The 20,682-nt window shown below is 42.9% G+C and overlaps 1 protein-coding gene across 1 annotated transcript in view; it reads right to left on the bottom strand.

The window, feature by feature from the left end:
- The window catches only part of LOC311181701 (general transcription factor II-I repeat domain-containing protein 2B-like), a gene marked incomplete at its 3' end in the record, with an annotated part of 34,773 nt that extends 14,572 nt beyond the window's left edge, over nt 1-20,201 (bottom strand). Inside the window, exons 1-8 of the mRNA XM_084250141.1 lie at nt 19,924-20,201; nt 15,007-15,110; nt 11,111-11,249; nt 4,857-4,976; nt 3,304-3,487; nt 3,111-3,139; nt 1,625-1,679; nt 1,236-1,279 (exon numbers count right to left, since the gene is read on the bottom strand). Coding sequence (XP_084106267.1) covers nt 1,236-1,279; nt 1,625-1,679; nt 3,111-3,139; nt 3,304-3,487; nt 4,857-4,976; nt 11,111-11,249; nt 15,007-15,105 — 670 coding nt within the window. The 5' untranslated portion in view covers nt 15,106-15,110; nt 19,924-20,201. The remainder of the gene's footprint in view (nt 1-1,235; nt 1,280-1,624; nt 1,680-3,110; nt 3,140-3,303; nt 3,488-4,856; nt 4,977-11,110; nt 11,250-15,006; nt 15,111-19,923) is intronic.
- Between the last annotated feature and the right edge of the window lie 481 nt (nt 20,202-20,682).

The raw sequence follows: 20,682 nt of genomic DNA, 5'->3' as shown, positions 1-20,682 counted from the left end.
GAAAATTAAGAAATGACTAAGAAGTGCAGGAAGTCAGTAAAACATGTCCAAAATTAAAAACATAGCTCTATTTGTAAATCAAGTCCTCATCCCACATGTGTCTTCAAGACCTTTTACTCATTTTGCAGTCATGTTCTAATTTACATATAATTAAAATCATGTTTGCCCACAAATATAGCTACTTAGCAATATCACAGTACTTGATATTTACTGAATTAGAAGGCTCTCTTTAAAAAAAAAGATTTACGCAAACAAGAACTGGGGTGTAGGCCAGAGGTGTGGGGGGTGAGAGGATCCACCAGAGACAGAGTGGGGAGCAGAACAGACAGACTCACTGAAACACATTAAGGTGAGCAGTGGGCAAGACAGGAGAGGTCGGCTGCGCCATGTGGGATAGCCCCCTGGCCAGAGATCGAACTAATGCTGCAGTGGGTGACAACAGCTTGATAGCGCTGTGTCTTTAACCCCTGTGCCACCAGGGAGGTCCCTAGAAGGCTCTCTTCTAATATTTGCATAAAACATTCTACAAGTAAGACCCCAGTTGAGGTTAGTGTCCTTGTCCCTAGTTTTTGTTGTTGGTGGTTCTTTTTCTTTTTTTTTTATATAGAAAATCTTACCATGTGCTAAGTTTTATTTTGTCATTTTATACCTGTGTATCTTTTGTTTCCTTGTCTTATTGCATTAGCTAGGACACTCGGCACAGTGTTAAAAGGGAATGTTAGAGGGAGCATCCTTGACTTCCTCCTGATCTAAGAAACCTTCTAGTTTTTCACCATTGAGTATGAAATTAACTGTGGAGTTGTTTTTAGATTTATTTATTTGTGCATACAAGAGCTGGGATGTTAGCCAGAGGTGTGGGGTGGGTGAGAGGATTTACCAGAGACAGAGTTATCCAAATGGAGTCAATCTGTTCAGGCAGATTGACTGAAATACACTGCTAAGGGGAGCAGCAGGTGAAACAGGAGAGGTCTGCTGTGCCTGGTGGGTGAGTTCCCTGGCCGGGGATCAAACTCATGCTGCAGTAGCTGGTGATGGCTTCATAACGCTGAGACTTTAACCCCTGTGCCACCAGGGAGGCCCTACCTGTGGAGTTTGCATAGATTTTTTTTTTTCAAGTTTCAGAAGTTTCCTTCCCTTCCTAGGTTACTAAGAGTCCCACCTTTTATTTTAGTAAAAAAAAAAGAAAGGAGTTAAACATGCTAAATAGTTGATTCTAAAAGTATCAGTGTACATACCAGAATCTTCCATGGGTTCAGTTTTCACACTGATGGGGCCACCACTGAAAGGAGAAGGGAACCCTGGTCAAGGCCAGCAAGGCGAAAACCTACCACAGGCATTTGGACAACTGGATTCAAACGCCTTGGGTCCCTGTGCATACCTCTTGCCTTCAATCTGAATGCAAAAGGGACTCAGTTTTAACATTGACTTTTGTAATAATTAAGGGTGTCAGTGGACTATAGTCTTATAATCCCAACCATCCTTTTGCATAAGAATATATAACAAAATAAAGAAGAGTAGTAAATTAATCCTTTACAGTACACATCACATGTGCTACACAGACACCGTTCCAGTCTAAAATCTAACACTTTGGAGTTAGATATGGATTTTCTTGTTTATCCCTTACCTTTCACTGGGTGATGTTACTGAGCCTTCAGCACCTTTTACCATGCCAGGTCCACCTGTGCAGGAGTAAGAAGACACACATTAGTGCCTTTCCATACCTTGAAATATGAAAACAGTGAAGGCAGATAAAGTGAAAGATACAAAGAGAACAGAACTCAGGTCATCACAGGTTAGCATGGGGGACCCCAACCCATATCAGGCCCAGTATTCTGGGCCATCTGTGTGGACAGAATGGGGCCAAGGAGCAGACTGGGGCCTGAGCCACCTCGAGCAAGTTAGTAAAACTCCCTGTGTTTCAGTATCCTCATCTGAAAATGGTAATTGGGTGAGGATTCACTAATATATGCAAAGTGCTTAGAATAGTGCCTGCAAGGCGTCAGCGATCAGTGTCAACATGATCATTGTTATTCTATAATGAAAATAAAAGCCACCTGGCACAACTATCAGCCAGTCATTCCCCACCACTAATCCTCCAGCTGCTCCTCCCCATCCCACTCTTTAATGTGAGACTCCAGGAACTCACAACTGCTCCAGAAATAGACTTTGCTTTGGGGCAGTCCATGTTCAGAACATGTCACCTGGGAGTGAACCCTGTGACCTGTGCAAGCCCTGCCCAGCACACCTGCCTATCCCATCTTGTTTCTCTACCACTGTAGTCTCAGCATAACACCCTCTTCGGACCTGTCTTTCATGAATGGCTACAGCTCTGGAACTATGTTCCAGAGCAAGAATCTGAGAAAATAAGAAGTGGGCATAGGTGGTCTCCAATTGCTCTGGTGAAGTTCCCTTTTTTTTGTTTTTCCTTTTTATCCATTATGTTAAGGAGATTATGGGGTGTCCTGGGTTCTCAGATATGGACTCAAACTCCTTTCCAAAAAGCTTCCTGCCAGACCAGCTGGTGGGCTTTCTGGAAGAACCCACTAGGGCAGTCCCTACTTATCCTGAGGGCCAGCTTCTCCAGGAAGTGCACTGTCACACACTTCTAATCTCCTCCCAGGGACTCAAGAGGCTTTCCTCCAGCCAGCCTGAGGGCACCATGGGTTACCCCTCACCCTCTGCTGAATGGGCTCATTCCTTTTCCTGAACCATGAGTCTCAGAAACATGAAATGGCTGCTCAGATCCATTTCCAAACCTAACAAAGCCAGGCGTGGGGCTGGTGGTCCAGGACCATGAAGTGTCCCCCAAAATCCTCAAGCTCTTATACACAAGGATAAGGCAGGTCTACTGCCTTCTGTGAAGGTCTGGACACAGAAGCTCGCTGGCATGTGAGCTGGGAGGAGGGCTGTGTCTCAGCTCCATGTATCCTCCCTGAGTCACATACTGTCTACATCACAACCCCCCACCCTGGAATGTCAGGGGTTGCCACCTTAATGGGGAGAGGGCAAAGAATAAACAAACTTGAGAATGTGCCAAACTGGCATTTAAGAAAAGCAGAACTGGTTTAGCAGCCAAGGCCAGTCACCAAGTATGAGATGCTGTCACTTACCTAGAGGACTCGCTGGACCTAGGAAAGGTCTGCAAGAAAACCGATACTATTACCCATTGTGAACACACAAGAATGACAGAGCAAAAATCTGAATAACCACTTTAAAATGTAATGACATAATTAACAAACTGAAAAGAAGCCATAAGTTTATCTCCAAATTAATTTGCTGTTATGATGAGAGAGAGCCTGTCACCTGTTTATGATAAATGAAATCCCTGCTTTGTTCTCCAAAATCCATTTTAGGGTTGCAAGATCATAGTTCTCAGGGTGCTGAAAGGCAACTCCTTCTGGAAGCCCCTGCACCACCACAGCCGCCTGGTCTCTCAGCATCTTCTCATATGGAACAGGCACCACTGCCCCAGTTCCTAAGGCTTTGCCTGGAAGAGAGGCAAGATGTTTCATTTGCATTAGAGCACGTGTCCAGGCAGCCTGGTGCCCCACAGGCTCTGGAGGGGTTTCTCTGATGATGAAGTGTGTTGACAATGACAGAAATTTTTCGAGAGTAGCTGACTGACAAGCTGATGAGTTAACTAGCTAGCAGACTAACTAGATAACCAGCCAACTGACTAGTTAACTAACCAGTTAACTGATTAGTTGACTAGTTAACTACTTAGCAGGCTGACTGACTCATTATCCATGTGACTAGTTAACTGGCTGGATAACTAGTTAGTAGCAGACAAACTAGTTAGCTAGCCAAATATCTAGCTGGCTAAATAGCAGCTAGCTAAATAGCTGGTTAAAATTTAGGATAAAAAGGGGATGGGATTCTGATCTGGTCAGCGCCAGGTTAACCAGAGGCACTGGTTTAGAGTTCAGGAAAGGAAGGAGTGAAGGGTTAACAGTGCAGCCTGCAGGCAAAGGGGAGCTTCTAACCTGGACCACACATCCACATCAGCAGAGGACCAGCCAAGGGTCCCCCTTGGGTCGTTCAACAAAATCAAGACCCAGATAATACGGCCAATTATGATTGTGAGTAGTCTATTAAGGAGTCTCAACTCTTTGGGGGATGAACGTGAAAAGGTTTCATTTTCCCCAGAACTGTGCTCTGGAGAATCTCCTAATCTGCTGGATTCATGTAATAATAGTGTGATTCTATAAGGTATTTGAGCTATTGAAAGAGCTTCATTTTTTTTTTAAAGACTTGGTCTTACTCATTTTTTTTAGTGTGAGCATAAAAAAACCCCTGCCAATCAGTTTCATATCATGTTGTAAACACAGCTGGTGACATCTGGTTTGATGTATTAAAAACACATAGCATCCTGTCCCTCTATATCGCAAGTGAATAAAATTTCCAACTAAACAAAGGCAAAAGAAAAAAAACTTATAAAATGTTTTCATTTAATCTTCACACAGAAAAAGAAATTGGCCTTTTTTTTCCCATTTTCTTGAAGATTGCCCAAATGGGTGTACCCAGGTCTGCAGAGAGCATCCTGAGGTTACTCAGGCTGCTGCCAGGAGAAGCTGAGAGCCCCACCCCAAGCTTAACTGTCCTCTTACTACACAGCACAGGTCAGGCTAATATGCCTGTGGAAGTTATGACATCAGCTTGCCCAATAGCGCCCTCTGGGCTGTGTCCTTCTCTCTGCACTGGCTGGCCAGCCCTAAGGGGCTAAAGTCTCATGCTGGATGAGTATGTGGATTTTAAAATATTAGGGACATTCTAAGTCATGTCAATAACGTGATCTGTAACACCGACCTACTTGGTAGTGTACTATCCAGAGAATGAATGCTTCAAGTGAACTTTACCATAACACAAGCAGAAATAGTCCCCCACGGCTTTTCTGAGTATTTCTGTTTCTCCTGCAGGGATCTGCATCCCGTTTGCAGGGCACAAGTGTTCCCCCTCAGGCAGCTCTTCGGCAAGACCTGCAAACAAATGATGGCGCAAACTCAGCGTTTGAGCATGGACATACTTTCTCAGTGGCTGAGTTGCTGGCGTTGAAAAGAGAAATAAACACAAGACAAGATCTTTTAATACACAAAGGACAGGGTACTCATGATGGTAAAACGATGATCATCCCTGAAATGTATTTATTGTTAAAGAACTATAAATAATTCTTTTCATAGGAAATATTAGTAATAGGAAGGAAAGTATTTTTGTAACAGATGTTATTTGCTGTGCAGTGTAAAAGTAACAGCCATTGTCCAGAGACCATCACCACTGATCACATTCAGGTCCAGTGCCCCAACCAGCTGCCACGGAAAGAACCGCACAGGGAAGGTTTAAGGAAAAGGAAAAGAATCACAACTAATAACATGGAATGTAGTGTAAGGGGTGAAGGGAACTCTAAAGATGATACAAGTGTCCGGAAGCTGAAGCAGCTCCCACTGCAGGGATGAGACAGAGACCAAGGGAAGAGACTAACCTGCAATTCTAGAAATGAAAAATCACTGGAAATGAAAACTTCACAGGATAGAATTAACAGTACACTGGATGCAGCAGAAGAAATAACCAGTGACCCTAAGAAAAGGTCAATAGAAATTATTTCATCTGAAGCTCAAATAGAAAAAAGAATTAAAAAAAAAGAACAGAGCTTTAATGTCTGTTGGTACTATCTAAACTTTCTTCTATATGTATAAATGAAGAAGAGGATGGATCAGAATATATTTGAAGAGAGAAGAGATAATGGCCAAAAATGTCCGATATTGATGAAGATATCAACCTGCAGATTCAACTCCATAGACCAAGCAGAGTGAAAATAAAGAAAACCACAAATAGGCAAATTATGACCAAGTATGGAAAACTTAATATTAAACAGAGCTAGGGAAAGAGATACATTACCTTCAAAGGAACAAAAATAAGAATTCTTCTTTCTTCCTTTCTTCTTGCTTTTCTCTTAATTGTATCTACATAAGATGATAGATGTTAGCTGAGCCTATTGTGGTAATCATTTTGCAACATATATAAATCAAACCATTATTTTGTATGCCTTAAATTAAACAATGAGGTATGTCAATTATTTCTCAATAAAACTGGAAAGCAAGAAGAGGTAAAAAAATTCTAACCTGATTTTGTATCTAAAGTAGTAGATGCCAGAAGGTAATGGAATGAAAATTTTAAAGTACTACAGGAAAAAAATTGTCAAGCTAGAATTCTGTATCAAGTACAAATATTCTTCAAAAACAAAGCATGAGAGTGATGTAAGCAAGATGGGAGAGGAAGAAGCAATAGGCATTCCTTCCCCCACAGATACTCTGAACTAACACTGCACAGACTAGGATACCTCTGTGAGAGCTCTGCAGACCAGCTGAAAAGCTAAAGCACCCAAGCCCTTGTTAAACCAAGAAGGGGCAGTTTCTTCAAGTAATGATGACAGAAAAACTGGATATCCATGTGGAAAAAGTAAGCTGGATCTTTATCTTACACCACATACAAAAATTAACTCAGAATGGATTCAAGACCTAAACATAAGACCTCAAACTATAAAAATCCTAAGGAGAAAATAAAAAAAAACAGGGCAGAAGCTTCATCATCACATCAAACATAGCAGTGATTTCTTGGATATTACACCAAGAAGCAAAAGCAACAAAAGCAAAAATAGACAAATGGAATCAAAACAACTTTAAACACTTCTGGGTATGGAAAGTCATGATCAACAGTTAAAAGGCAATCTACTGCATTTTGGCAAATCATATGTTTGTGGGTTTTTTATAAAGATTTATTTTTATTTATTTATGCATACAAGAACTGGGGTATAGGCTAGAGGTAGGGGTGGGCATGAAAGGTTTACCAGAGACAGACTGGACAGCAGAACAGGCAGATCTACTGAAATACACTGCTGAGGGGAGCAGTGGGTGAGACAAGAGAGGTCTGCCGTGCCATTGGGGGATCGAACTTGTGCTGTGCCTGTTGCAGTGGCTGGCAATAGCTTGATAGTGATGAGACTTTAGCCCCTGCAACACCAGGGAGACCGGGCAAATCATGTTATAACTTTGAATCATGTGTTTGATAAGGGGTTAATATCCAGAATATAGAAAAAACTCCTATAACTTAAGAACAGAAAATTAAAGGATTCAATTTAAAAATGGGCAAAGGACTTGGATAAACATTTCTCCAACAATGATATAAAACTGGCCAACCAGCATATGAAGAGGTTCAACAACACTAATAGTCAGAGAAATGCAAATGTAAACTACAATGAGATATAACCTCATACCCATTAGGATGGCTACAATCAAACAAGTAGAAAATAATAAGCATTAATAGTAAGTGATGTGGAGAAAATGGAACCCTTGGGCATCATTAGTGGGAATGTAAAATGGTGCAACATACAGATTCCTCAAAAATTTAAAAATAGGGGCCTCCCCGGTGGTGCAGCGATTGAGCGCTGGGCTGCAAAGCTGCCCGCAGCCTCTGCAGCGCCAATTTGATCCCCGGCCGCCAGCGAGGGTCCCACATGGCGCGCAGACCTCTCCTGCCGCCCGCTGCTCCCCTCAGCAGTGTACTTCGGTCCTTCTGCCTGCTCTGCTCCCTGCTCTGGCTCGGGTGAATTCTCTCACCCTCCCGTGCTTCTGACTGTACCCAGTGCTTGTATAAATAAATAAATAAATCTTTAAAAAAAAATTTAAAAATAGAATTACCTTATCATCCAGCAACCTCACTTCTGGATACATATCCCCCCAAATTGAAAGCACAGTCTCAGAGGTATTTGCATACACATGTTTATAGCAGTACTACTCACAAAAGCCAAAATGTAGACGCAATCCAAATGTACATCAATAGATGAATAGATAAAATGTGATATATACATATGGAATATCATTCAGCTTTAAAAAAAGGACATTCTGCAGCAGGCTATGACATGGATAACCTTGAGAAAATCATATGCTAAGTGAAAGAAACCAGTCACAAACGTTGTATATACAACTGTACATACAAATATTATGTGATTCCACATATATAGGTATCTAAAGTAGTCAAATTCATAGAAGCAGAAAGTAGAATGGTTGTTATTAGGGGCTGGAGATCTGTTTCACAACATGAACCTACAAGGTAAATTTTATGTTACGGGATTTTTTTAGCTACAATTTTTTTCAAAAATGAAGGCAAAGTAAAGACATTTTCTGATAAATAGAAGCTGAGAGAATGTGTTACCATCAGACCCACACCAAAAGAAATATTAATGTTCTTCAGACTGAAAGAAAATAATCCCAGACGGAAATGAAGATTGACTAGAAGGAATAAAGAGCATTAGAAATGGTACATATAGGTAAATATAAAGGACTTAAAATTTTTGGAAAGAAATTGCTTAAAGCAATAATAAGGTACTTTAGTATTATAACATATTACAGCTAGAGGGAAGTATACAGAATTATTAATGTTCTTACATTATAGATATAGAATTAAGACATTAATTTTAGATTCACTGTGACAGGAAGGCATATTGTATGTAATCTGAAGAACAACTTATAAAAATCAAAGAGCTGGGGGCCTCCCTGGTGGTGCAAGGGGTTAAGACGCAGCCTGCGAGGCTGTCCGCAGCCTTTGCAGCGCAAGTTCGATCCCTGGCCGGCCAGGGAGCTACCCACATGGCGATGCAGACCTCTTCTGTCTTGCCTGCTGCTCCCTGCAGCAGTGTGTTTCAGTAGATCTACCTGTTCTGCACCCCACTCTGTCTCTGGTGAATCCTCTCACCCCCCCCACACTTCTGGTCTGTACCCCAGTTCTTGTGTGTATAAATAAATCTTTGAAAAAAAATAGAAGAGCCAAAAAGTCAGCAGAGGAGATAAAATGTAAGAAATAGTATTAAACAACAGAGGAAAGTAGGCACAGAGGAAGAATGAATACGTGAGACAGATATCAGTAGAAAAGAAACTGCAAGCTAGAAGCCTAAGCCAATAAATAATTACATTGAAAGGAAATAGACAAAATGATCTGAGTAAAAGTCAGATACTTTCATATAGACTTTTTTAAAAAAAGGACCTAACCGTATCATTTACAAGACACTGTTTAAATATAAAAGTACAGAAAGCTGAAAGTAAATGAATGAAAAAAAAATATATCATGCAAATAGTAATCACAAGAAAGAAATGTGGTGTGTCCACTTTAATATAAGACAAAGTAGACTATAAGATTTAGAGTATACATGAAAACAAAGAGGAACATTTTATGAGGAAAAAAGGGTCAGTTCAATAGGGAGACATGATAATATAAATGTGTATGTTTCTAATAACACTCAGATTCCTGACTTCAACATAGGTGCAGCAAAAAGTAGAAACCATAAGGAGGAACAAATACACAATATATTTGTAGATTTAAATGTACTTCTGTCAGTAATTGACACAATAAGTATGCAAAAAATTAGAAATAACATGAATATAGATGAATTAAATGCCATTATTTAACAACTTGACCTAATTGGTTTATTAACTGCAGAATCCAAAATTCTTTTCTAGAGCATATAGAATATTGACCAACATAAATTATGTGTGAAGTCATACATTAGGACTTGACAAATGCAAAAGCATTTAAATCATTCTTTTGGACTACAATGGCATTTAATTCAAAAGCAATAACCAAAAATATCGCCAGTATTAGGATATAAAGCAACATGTGTCTAAGTAAGGAGGAGTCCAAAAGAGAAATATTAGGGGTGTTAGAAAGTATTTTGAACTAAATGATAATGAAAACAAAATATCAAAGTCTCTGGGATACAATTAAAGCAGAACCTAAAGGGAAACCTATAACTTTAAATTTATACTAAAAATAATGATGTAAGTTACCAAATCAAGAAGCTAGAAATGCAATTAAATAAAAAAAATTATAAGAAAATAAAAAAGAAACAAATGCAAGAAAATACACAAACAAGAGAGAAAATCAATAAAGCTAAAAGTTGGCACATGGGAAAGATAAGTAAACAAAATTAATCCATTGCAAGTTCTGGGGCACAAAGTAAATTATTGTGTACTCTTTGTTAGAAATAGAAAAAAAGGGTCATAATGGAGTCGTTTGCTGAGGTCATTCCCACCCAGACTTAATACCTACCTCAGTCTCAATGCCTCCAGAAAGTGTAACCTGAAACCAATTACTCTGGAGTTTCCTAATCAGAACTAGCGAGGTGATCTGCTTACAACCCCACTGGCTTCCCCCAAGGAAGGTGGCTTTACCTGAAATAATCTTTTCTTTGGCTAATGGCCTGCCCCATCCTTGTTCTGTCTATAAATCCCCTCCCATTTGTTATTAAGTCTAGAGGGATGCTGCCCAATTCATGAATCATTTAATAAAGACAATTAGATTTCTAAATTTCTAAATTTTGTTTTTAAAACCCTCTTACACACACACCTTATAGGAGACGCCTGTGTATCTCTAGACAACACATAGATATATGGATAGGTAGGCAGATAGGTGGATGGAGTAGTAGATACATTAGTCCTTCTGATAAGCCTTTCTGGCATTTTTTTTTTTTCCTTTATAGTCACAGGGAATACTACTCGCGGGGAATACTACAAAGTGCTAGCTCAAAACTTGGTAGATAACCTGCAGTAGCAGAGATAATCACTGTACAAGGTGAAGGTTTAAACCTCCTAGAGGAATTTCCCTCATGAATGGCCAAATATGCTCACTGATGCTCTTGGCCACTCGCAACATGTACTGCACATTGTAGATTTTGCAAGTCCAATAGTGAAAAAGGGAAAAGGAGTAAAGTACTACCTGAAAATAGTACCTAATAAGCTCTGGAAGAGTTTTTCCTTTTCCTTTGGGAAGGAGTAAAATAAAAGGGTTTTACATGTGGGATTATTTTAGGAATCAAAGACAATTTATTCTACAGTCTTCAAATGTATTCTATAAACCAGAGAACTGCAGAGGACACGGCACAAAATACAAAGTCCATTTTCCCTTCATTGTGAAGTAGCTATTCATTGGTAAGCCAAGTCAAAGGGCCTATTTTTAAGAGTGTACCTATGCTATATTAGAAGAAAGTATTACATAAATCTTAAATGCATAAATCTTAAATTCTTAAGAATTAAGAATACAAAGGAAAAAAATTATTAACACCTACAGTATTTTGCAAAATCCCTTTGCAAATCCGTCCTGGAATTGACAAAAGCACATCCTTTCTCAGTGCCAACGACAAACACGTCTGTTTCATACATTGCAATGCAGGCCACTTCTGCCTTGGACTTGGCCAATTCTTTGCACTGAAATAGAAACAAAAAAGGAAGAATTATATATAAGGACAGATTCAGATTTTATGGAGCCACAAATACTGCCCTAAGAAGACAGATGTTTGTTTAGACTTAGAAAAATCATCAAGAAAAAGAATATGGCAAATACCACAAGCACCTTAAAATGCAAAGAAAAACATCTTTATTAACCCAATGTGATAAAATTGTGATTCATAGTAAGAAATATATATTTGCTTTTCATCTTCACTGACATTCCTGGCACAGAGCTCCAGAAATCCTTGGTCTTTCCTAAGTTAAGAGAGCGGTGACAAGTGCCTTTGGTTGTTAATAAGGTGACAACGGAACCTTAGAGATGGGGGGGAATGGCTGCCAGTGGAACCAATCATGTGATTAGAGTTGGAACTTTTAGTCGCACTCCTGGACTTCAGGAGTGTCTGCCACAGGGTTCTCTGGTAAACAGAATAGATGTGTGCGTGTGTGTGCGCATATAAATTTATCATGATATATATATACACACACACATAGCTATCTGTAAGTTTATTATGAAGATATATAGATGTAAAATATGAGGTTTATTATGAGAAATTGGCTTATGTGATAAAGGAGGTTGAGAAATCCCACAATCTGCCATTCAGAAGCTGGGGGCCCAGGAAAGCTGATGATACAGTTCTAAGGTCCAAGTGCTACATGAAGGGTCCAGACTCCAGTCTGATTTGAAGGCCTGAGAAGTAGGAGTGCTGAGGGTGCAGTCAGACCCCAAGCTAATTCACCCTGTCTCCACCTCTCTGTCCCATTCCAGCCCTCAATGGAGTAGATAAGGCCACCCCCCACATTGGTGAGCGTTTCTTTACCTGGTCTACCCATCCAAATGCTAATCTCTTCCCACTCAGAAATATTATTTTACCAGCCATCTGAGCATCCTGTGGCCCAGCAAGGCTGACACATGAATTTACCATCATGTCACTCGTGGTAAGTCATGTTGATCATGCACCCCTGACGTGATGTGATGAGAGGGACATTTTACCCTGGTGGACTTCCCAAGACTCCATAACTCCAGTCTAACCAGGAGGGACACATCAGAGAAACTCAAACTGAAGGAAGTTTTATAAAATACCTGACTGGTACTCTTCAAAACTGTCAAGGTCATGAAAAACCAGAGCAGATTGAGGAACTGACAGACCAGAGGCCCTAGCGGAGGTGTGATGACTAATGCGGTGTGGTGTTGTAAGGTGGATCCCAGAACAGAAGAAGAAGATTTGCAGAAAAACTGGCGAAATTCAAATACGGCCTGGAATTGGTCAAATGTACCAATATTGATCTATTTCATTTTGACAAATGTTCAAGTTACGGTTATGTAGGTTATGGGTGAGGAGCATACGGGAGCTCTCCGTACAATCTTTTCAACTTTCTTGCAAACCTTAGAAGTATTCCTAAACAAAATTTTGTTAAAATAAAATAACCAAACTCTTCATTTTCCAGGGGGATGGGCAGGAGCAAATGGGGAATAATTATTTAATGGGGGCAGATGTTTAGGAAGACAAAAAATTTCTAGAAGTGGATGGTGGTAATGGTTGCACAATAACCAAATACTTAAATACCACTAAACTGTATACCTAAAAATGATTTAGCTGGTAAATTGTATGTTATATACTACATACACTCATAGATGGTCTCTCCAAACCTTCCATCAGACTGAGGACAGAAGTCCAGAGCTCTGTACAATGTGATCTGGTTGCTACGTGTCTCTGGAACTTTGCCTCTGACCCGTTTCTCTCCTCACTCTGCTCTAGTATTACTGAACTTCTTGACTTCCTTGCAAATACCAAACTTGTTCCCACGTCAGGGCCTTTGCACAATCTGTTCTCACTGCCCTAAACACTCTGCTCCCAGACACTGACTGGGATTTTTGTACAAAAGGCAAATACTCAGAGAATTTCCCCTAGACACCCTAAGTTAACCATCTGTTCTTTCCCCACTGACCCTGCTTTTCTGATATGTATTATATTTATTGACGCAAACATATACACATAGAAGTTCTTTTATTGTCTGTCTCCCCAAATAGACATGAGGGGACCTTATCTATCTTATTGAATTTTGGGGTCCCAACATCAGAGGAGGGCCTGGACATAGGAGACACTTTCACAAACATATGTCAAGTGAATGCACATGTGATCAGTTCTGGGGTAAGTACCCTTTAAACAGATGCTGATGCTGTCTATTAAAATCTGTTCCCAGTTTTTTTTTTTTTATTTTTTTAAGAGGCATGTATTTTTATTTATTTATGATTTTTATTTACTTGTTTGTTTGTTTTGTTTATACATGCACTGGATACAGTAAGAAGCGCGGGAGGGTGAGAGAATTCACCAGAGCCAGAGCGGGGAGCAGAGCAGGCAGAAGGACCGAAGTACACTGCTGAGGGGAGCAGCGGGCAGCAGGAGAGGTCTGCGCGCCATGTGGGACCCTCCTCTGGTGGCTGGGGAGCAACCGGGGATCGAACCGGCGCCACAGATGCCGTGGGCAACTTCGCAACCCAGTGCTCAACCGCTGCACCACCAGGGAGGCCCTGTTCCCAGTTTTTTTTAAACAGTATTATTTATTCTCAGATAGTCCAGGATAACCTCCCCCCATCTCAAACTCCTTAATTTAGCCACATCCAGAAGGCTCCTTTTGCAAATAAGAGCCTCTGGGAATGAGCACATGGACTGAGGGGCATTATTCAACTTACTGCGGGTATACACTTTGCTTTCGGTTTAGATATGACGGGTCTGTTTGTTGTTTGTATTTTCATATTTTGTCCATTGACCCAATGATGTTCTTTATAGGAAAAAAAGAAATATCTGTATCTATTTTTTCTGGTTCAGGATCCAATCCAATGTCTCCCCTTCTGTGTGCCCCGTCTCTTGAGTCTCTAATCTTTGTCTTTCATGGTATCAACATTTATTTTTTTAAAGATTTATTTATGCATACAAGAACTGGGGTGTAGGACAGAGGTGGGGGGATAAGAGGATTCACCAGAGACAGAGCGGGGAGCAGAACAAGCGGATCTACTGAAATACACTGCTGAGGGGAGCAACGGGTGAGATAGGAGAGGTCTGCTGCGCCATGTGGGTCAGCTCCTTGGCAGGGATTGAATTCATGCTTCAGTAGCTGGCAACAGCTTGATAGTGCTGAGACTTTAACCCCTGCACCACCAGGGAGGCCCCCTCATGGTATCAACATTTATATGAACCTAGTCCATTTATTTCATAAAATGTTCTTTCCTGGTGCGAGATGTCAGCCTGGCTTGTGGCTGCTGCTGCAATCCATGATTGGGGGGGGGCATCTGTCAGGTCTCTCCACTTTTATAAAGTTATTAATTTCCCCTTTTAATCAACAAGTATTTTGTGATCAGGTACTTGGAGGGCATATAAAATTCTCATCAAATGTACACAAAAGGTAAAGTTTACATTATGGATGTAAACTGATCCACAATGGATTATTGATTTACCTTTGAATTGAAATAAAAAATACCTTTAATAATGTAACAGAGGTTCCATCATTAAACTTACAGATCTGGAAAGCTTAAATGCATATAATTACATCCATAATATAAGGGGGGAAAATCTTAATTATATGACAAACCCATTATTCACTATGAAGGATACACTTCAACAAATAGGACATCAAACTGAAATCAAGTATGAACATGTCAGTGAAGTGTTTCTCAGTGCAGCCATTTCAGCAGTCACCCAGCTGCAGGACACCTGATAGAGCGGTAAGGCCATCTCACCATGGACTCAAGGGCAGACATGAGGAACGTCACCACCATCCTACTCTCTGAAGACTCCTCATTTTTGACAGGCAGGGTAGAAACAGCTACTTGGGCCATGATCCCTGTGTGAGAGAAGCAATGAGAAAATGAGTGGCAGAAATCCACAGTGTCTCTCCAAACACAGGATTAGAGCTATGAGGGTCCTCACAGAGGACAAAGTTCAAACCTTCCTTTAGAGTTGCTGAAACTGACAAAGACATGAAATGATTTGCCCAAGATCTTCTTATAGTAATGCAAACTTTCATATGGAGTAAATCCCACTAAGTCTAGACATTTTCTCCTCTAAAATAAATTTCAGGAGTAACACTAGATGAGGGGGCCAGGAAATGTGCCTCACGGATCCAACGGTATTTTCTCAGATTTCAGCACAGCAGCGCCACATATCACATTCTGTTTCACATAAGCAGAAAAAGAGAGAAGTGGGTTTGCATGCAAAAGATGAGAAGAGAAAAATCCCCATTTCTTTCCTGCTAGGACTTCTGCATAAAAGCTCACTCTAAATTTCACCGAACTCAGAACTGTAATACAAAAAGATTTATCTATGTTTATGTACATAGAAGGACAATCCACAACTGCCAAGTGACGGAACTAATCTAAGTGCCCTTCAAGAGATGAAAGGATAAAGAAACTGTGGAATATATACTCGATGGAATACCACACAGCTGTGAAGAAAGGTGAAATAGTGGCATTTGGGAGAAAATGGATGGAAAATTGAGGTGATTATGTTGAAATAAGTCAAAAGTGAAAGAGTATCAGATAGTTTTATGCATCTGAGGAATATAAGTAACAGTAACAAAACAAACAAACACAGGCAAAAATACAGTAGGAACAAATCTTGAACACAGAGAGAGAATATAATGGTTACCAGAGGGAATGGGGCAGGGATGGGGGTGTGCGAGCAGGGGCAGGGACCACAGTGGAGGAGAGGACAGGCAGCGGAAGAGCACACAGAGCCTGGATAGAGACCTGACAGGGACAGGGTCCCATGATCCGAGTGACACATCCTTGGACAGGACAGTCCTAGTTCACACCTGCCTGAGGGTGAGATTATTAATAGTGCTCCCTTCCTCGAAGTGGCTATAAAATGGATCATAAAATGCTTGTGTGAGAGTGGTTGTCTGACATGAAAAAAAAAATCACTACGACATGGATTTTTGTGTCCATGATTTCTTTGTTTAACGGATCTTCTAGCTCTTTATCAGCAAATGCTACTATGCCAACACTGCACATTTTTTTTTTAAAGAGGCATGTATTTTTATTTATTTATTTGTTTATTTATTGATTGATACAAGCACTGTGTACAGTCAGAAGCGCGGGAGGGTGAGAGAGTTCACCAGAGCCAGAGCAGGGAGCAGAGCAGGCAGAAGGACCGAAGTACACTTCTGAGGGGAGCAGCGGGCGGCAGGAGAGGTCTGCGCGCCATGTGGGACCCTCCTCCGGTGGCCGGGGAGCAGCCGGGGATCGAACCGGCACTGCAGAGGCCGCAGGCAGCTTCACAACCCAGCGCTCAACCGCTGCGCCACCGGGGAGGCCCACACTGCACATTTTTTCAGATAAAGTAGTTCTGTAATCTGTCAGTCACCCTGGGCTGGCTTTGAGTTGTCTATCAGAAAGTTATCCCTCTTTGGTGTTGTTTGGGGGTGCCTTTCGTCTTAGAATTTTACCACTGAGGATATGTCTTCAGAATTCATGCCTTCCAGCCAGAATGTTAATACCTTCAGTCTCTACAATATCATCACATACTGGGCTAGCCACATAGTAGTGCCCTGACCATCTGATGTCACACTTTGATGGTCTAAGCACGGGAAGCATTGTGACCTCTCACTGAGTCCCCCAGTTTCCCTTGCAATGTTGACACAGATTATTCTTTCTTCCATTACTCATCTGATGAAGTAGTTTAGGTGCCATGAAGCATTAATCACAGTTTTAATCACTAGACTTACACCCACTGTTAGATGTTCGTGCTGAGATGTCCCAGAGGACTGAGACCATTTATGGGCATATGCCAGGCTCCAAGCATGCTTTCTCCTAAGTCAGATGCTCTCACACACTGCAGTTAGAAATTGCCTATGATATGTAAATAGCTCTTTTTTTTTTTTTTCATTTCATTTTTGCAGGGCAACCATGGTTGAACTCTCCTAAGCTGAGTGTATGTTTGGTACTGCTCCACTGTATCTACTCTTTCACACAATTTCTTTCATACGGAAAATTTTAACAAAGACATTCTTTAAAACACAGTCTTAACTGACAACTGCTAGTGCCAGTGGTAAATGCATCATTTCTGTTCATGATATCACAGAAATCCCTAAGAGGATTGTGATGTCAAAACTATGGTTTTTATTTTTTTATATTTTTAAAAGTTTATGCATACAAGAACTGGGGTACAGGCCAGAAGTGCAGGGAGCGGGGTGAGAGGATTCACCAGAGACAGAATGGGAAACAGAACAGGCAGTCTGACTGAAATACATTGCTGAGGGGAGCAGCGGGTGAGTCAGGAGAGGTCTGCTGTGCCATGTGGGTCACCTCCCTGGCTGGGGATCGAACTGGTGCTGCAGTAGTTGCAGATAGCTTCATAGTGCTGATGTTTAACCCCTTGTGCCACCAGGGAGGACCAAAAACCATGGTTTTTAACAGGAAAAAATAGGTACAACTAAAAACAGGTATCAGTTGGTGTAAACTGTGCTAATATTCACGATTTTCCTAAGTTGAAATACAATCTACTTCTCTTAGCAAATCTCTAAAATCTTGAAATAGAGGCCTGGATTATTTTTAAAATTGTGTCAAAGGGTTAATTTTTCAGGTATGAGCTCCTGATTTTAATTAACAAGTTTCTGGGGTATCACCTTCTCCACAGCTCAGCCCAGGCCTACAGTAAATAAAAACTGCAAACCCAAGTGACCTATTCACCATTCAACAGAGATGCATTGAGGCCCCATTATGTGGAAACATCGACAGCGGGGAGGGAGAGCTGGGAGAAACAAAGGTGAATGAATCTAACTCATGTGCTCTCCAATGAGAGACACCGCATAGACATGACAGAATAGCATGTAATACAGGGAAAATAAGTCAGACACCCTTGAAATGTCCCAAAGCATATGGTCCAGTGTGGGCTGGACAGGAGGAGCAAGTGGAAGCATGTGAGAATTACTTCCAAGGTCAGCATCCTGAGAATGAGGGTGTGACTGTCAAGGCTGTGACTGGGCAAAAGCCAGAGCCCTGGGCAGCAGGTTCAGGAACTAACAAGCAGGCTCTCTAAATTGCCACTGCAGATTAACACTTACAGGTGACGTCCAAGCCCTGTGTGCACCAAATGCCCTCCTTGCATTTGGGGGAGAAAAAGGTGGAAAAATGCTTCTTCAATTGCAGCAGCGAGCAATATCTAATTTGCCTACTTCCAAGCTTCTATCTAGAAATGTTTACTTAAAATTACCAGGAAAATGAAACATGGTCTAACAATTTCATTCCTTGGTATATACCCAAGTGTTGAAGACATGCCCACAAAAGACCCCAGCAGCATTATTTACAATAGTGAAAAAGCGGAAACCATGTAAATATCCATCAATTGATGGATGGAAAAATGAAAATATGCTATATCCATACAATGATTATTCAGCCATAAACAGGAATGGAAGATGCCAGACATAAAAGATTCCTTAGAAAGATCCCACCTATAGGGCCTCCCTGGTGGCGCAAGGGGTTAAGCACCGCAGTAAGAAGCAATTGCAGCCTCTGCAACAGGAGTTCGAGCCTGGGCTGGCCAGGGAGCAACCCACATGGCGAGGCAGACCTCTCCTGTCTGGTCCGCTGCTCCCTTCAGCAGTGTATTTCAGTCAGTCTGACTGCGCTGTTCCCCACTCTGTCTCTGATGAGTCCTCTCACCCCCCCCCCCCCGACCCCCACATCTCTGGCCTCTACCCCAGCTCTTGTATGCATAAATAAGTCCTAAAAAAAAAAAAAAAAAGACCCAACCTACAGAAAATGTGCAGAAAAGCACAGAGGGAACCAGAAAGCCGATTGTCAAGGGCTGGGCTGAGAAGAAATATTTATTCTTCCTGCCTAATGGGTATGGGATTTTTTTTGGGTGATGACAATTTTGTGGAACCAGACACTGGCGATAATTCTACAGTTCCAGGAATAAACTAAAAATAACTCAATTATGCATGTTCGAAGGCTGAACTTTATGGCGTATCTCAATAAAGCTGTCATTACACAAAGTTTGGGTTGGCAAGGCGGAGACTACAAGGCCCTGAGAATCTTTTTCACAGGAATTGTGACCGATTGTAGGCCTTGGCCCAAAGCTCTTATTCTGGTCTCTGCATTAATTTTCTGCGAAGAAACTAACCTCTGAAGGCGGCCCTTGCCAGCCAACCCCACACAGCCCCCGCGCGGGGCACCCTCCCGCAACACGCGACCTGAGAGGCGGAGTCCGGGCGTCCGGGCAGGGAGGCGGGTGCAGTTACCTGGCAACAGCCGCAGCCCCGCCCCCTCACTAGCCAATCCTGCGCCTCCGCTCGCCGAGAGTGCGTCTCACGTAAGCCAGGAGGCGCGCGACCTCACGCCTCCGGACCCAAGAGAGAGCCCAGTCTACAGCCCCGCCCCCGCCAGCCCCGCCCAGCCAATCAGGAGGGAGAGGGATGCGCGTTCCCTGCGTGAGCCGTAGCCCCCAGCGGCAGGGCTTTCCCGCCCCACCCCCACTCCTGGGGCCCGGCCCCGGGGCAATGCGGGTCGGGGCCCGCGGGGCGGCGAGGGGCGTCGCCTGCCGCGCACTGGACGGGCGGCCTCCCCAGGGCTCCCCTTCGCCAGGCCCGCGGGAGGAGCGAGTTCGAGGAAAAGCCCCCGCTCTTAATGGCGGCTGCGGCGGGGCGGGGTACGCACCTGAGGTCCCCGCCGCGGGCAGCGCCCGGCGGGCCGCGGGGGCTGAGGCCTGGGCCCCCGGGAAGCCGCCGGGGCCCGAGGGCGGCGGCCGGCGCGGCGAGGAGGCGGGGCGCGGCGTGGTGCGGTGGCCGAGGCCCTGCGCTCCTCTATCCCTCCTTTTTCTTTCTTTCTTTTCCCTTTTTTAATTTTTTTTGGCTTCCTGGAGGGCTGCCTCGACTCGTGTGTCCGCAGCGCCCCAAGTGGGAGTCGCCGTTTCCGGTGCTGTGGAATCCAGTTCGGGCGCGCGCTGGGTGTGCTCGGAGGCTGCGGGCTGTCCAGCGGGAGGCCGGACCAGCAGATCCATCTCCAGCCTTTGATGAGTGGCTGGCACGTGCCTTGTCTCAGCCCCAGACACCGCCCCCGGACGTGGACGCCCGTCCTTGCTGATATTTGATGTGATTGTTTGGCGTGAGTGCAATTGTAGCCTTAGAGCAGCGAGGCCAGCACTGGCGCCCGTGGGTGACTCGCCCTTAAAGCCGTCTGATTACTTGCTGGAACAGCCGGGCCTGACCTTTTTTTTTTTAAAGATTTATTTATTTATTTATACAAGCACTGGGCACAGTCAGAAGCGCGGGAGGGTGAGAGAATTCACCAGAGCCAGAGCAGGGAGCAGAGCAGGCAGAAGGACCGAAGTACACTGCTGAGGGGAGCAGCGGGCGGCAGGAGAGGTCTGCGCGCCATGTGGGACCCTCCTCCGGTGGCCGAGGAGCAGCCGGGGCT

This window comes from Talpa europaea, assembly GCF_964194135.1.
Source record: "Talpa europaea genome assembly, chromosome: 12".
NCBI classification, from domain to species: Eukaryota; Metazoa; Chordata; class Mammalia; order Eulipotyphla; family Talpidae; genus Talpa; species Talpa europaea.
This window is presented reverse-complemented; position numbering and strand designations above follow the sequence as displayed.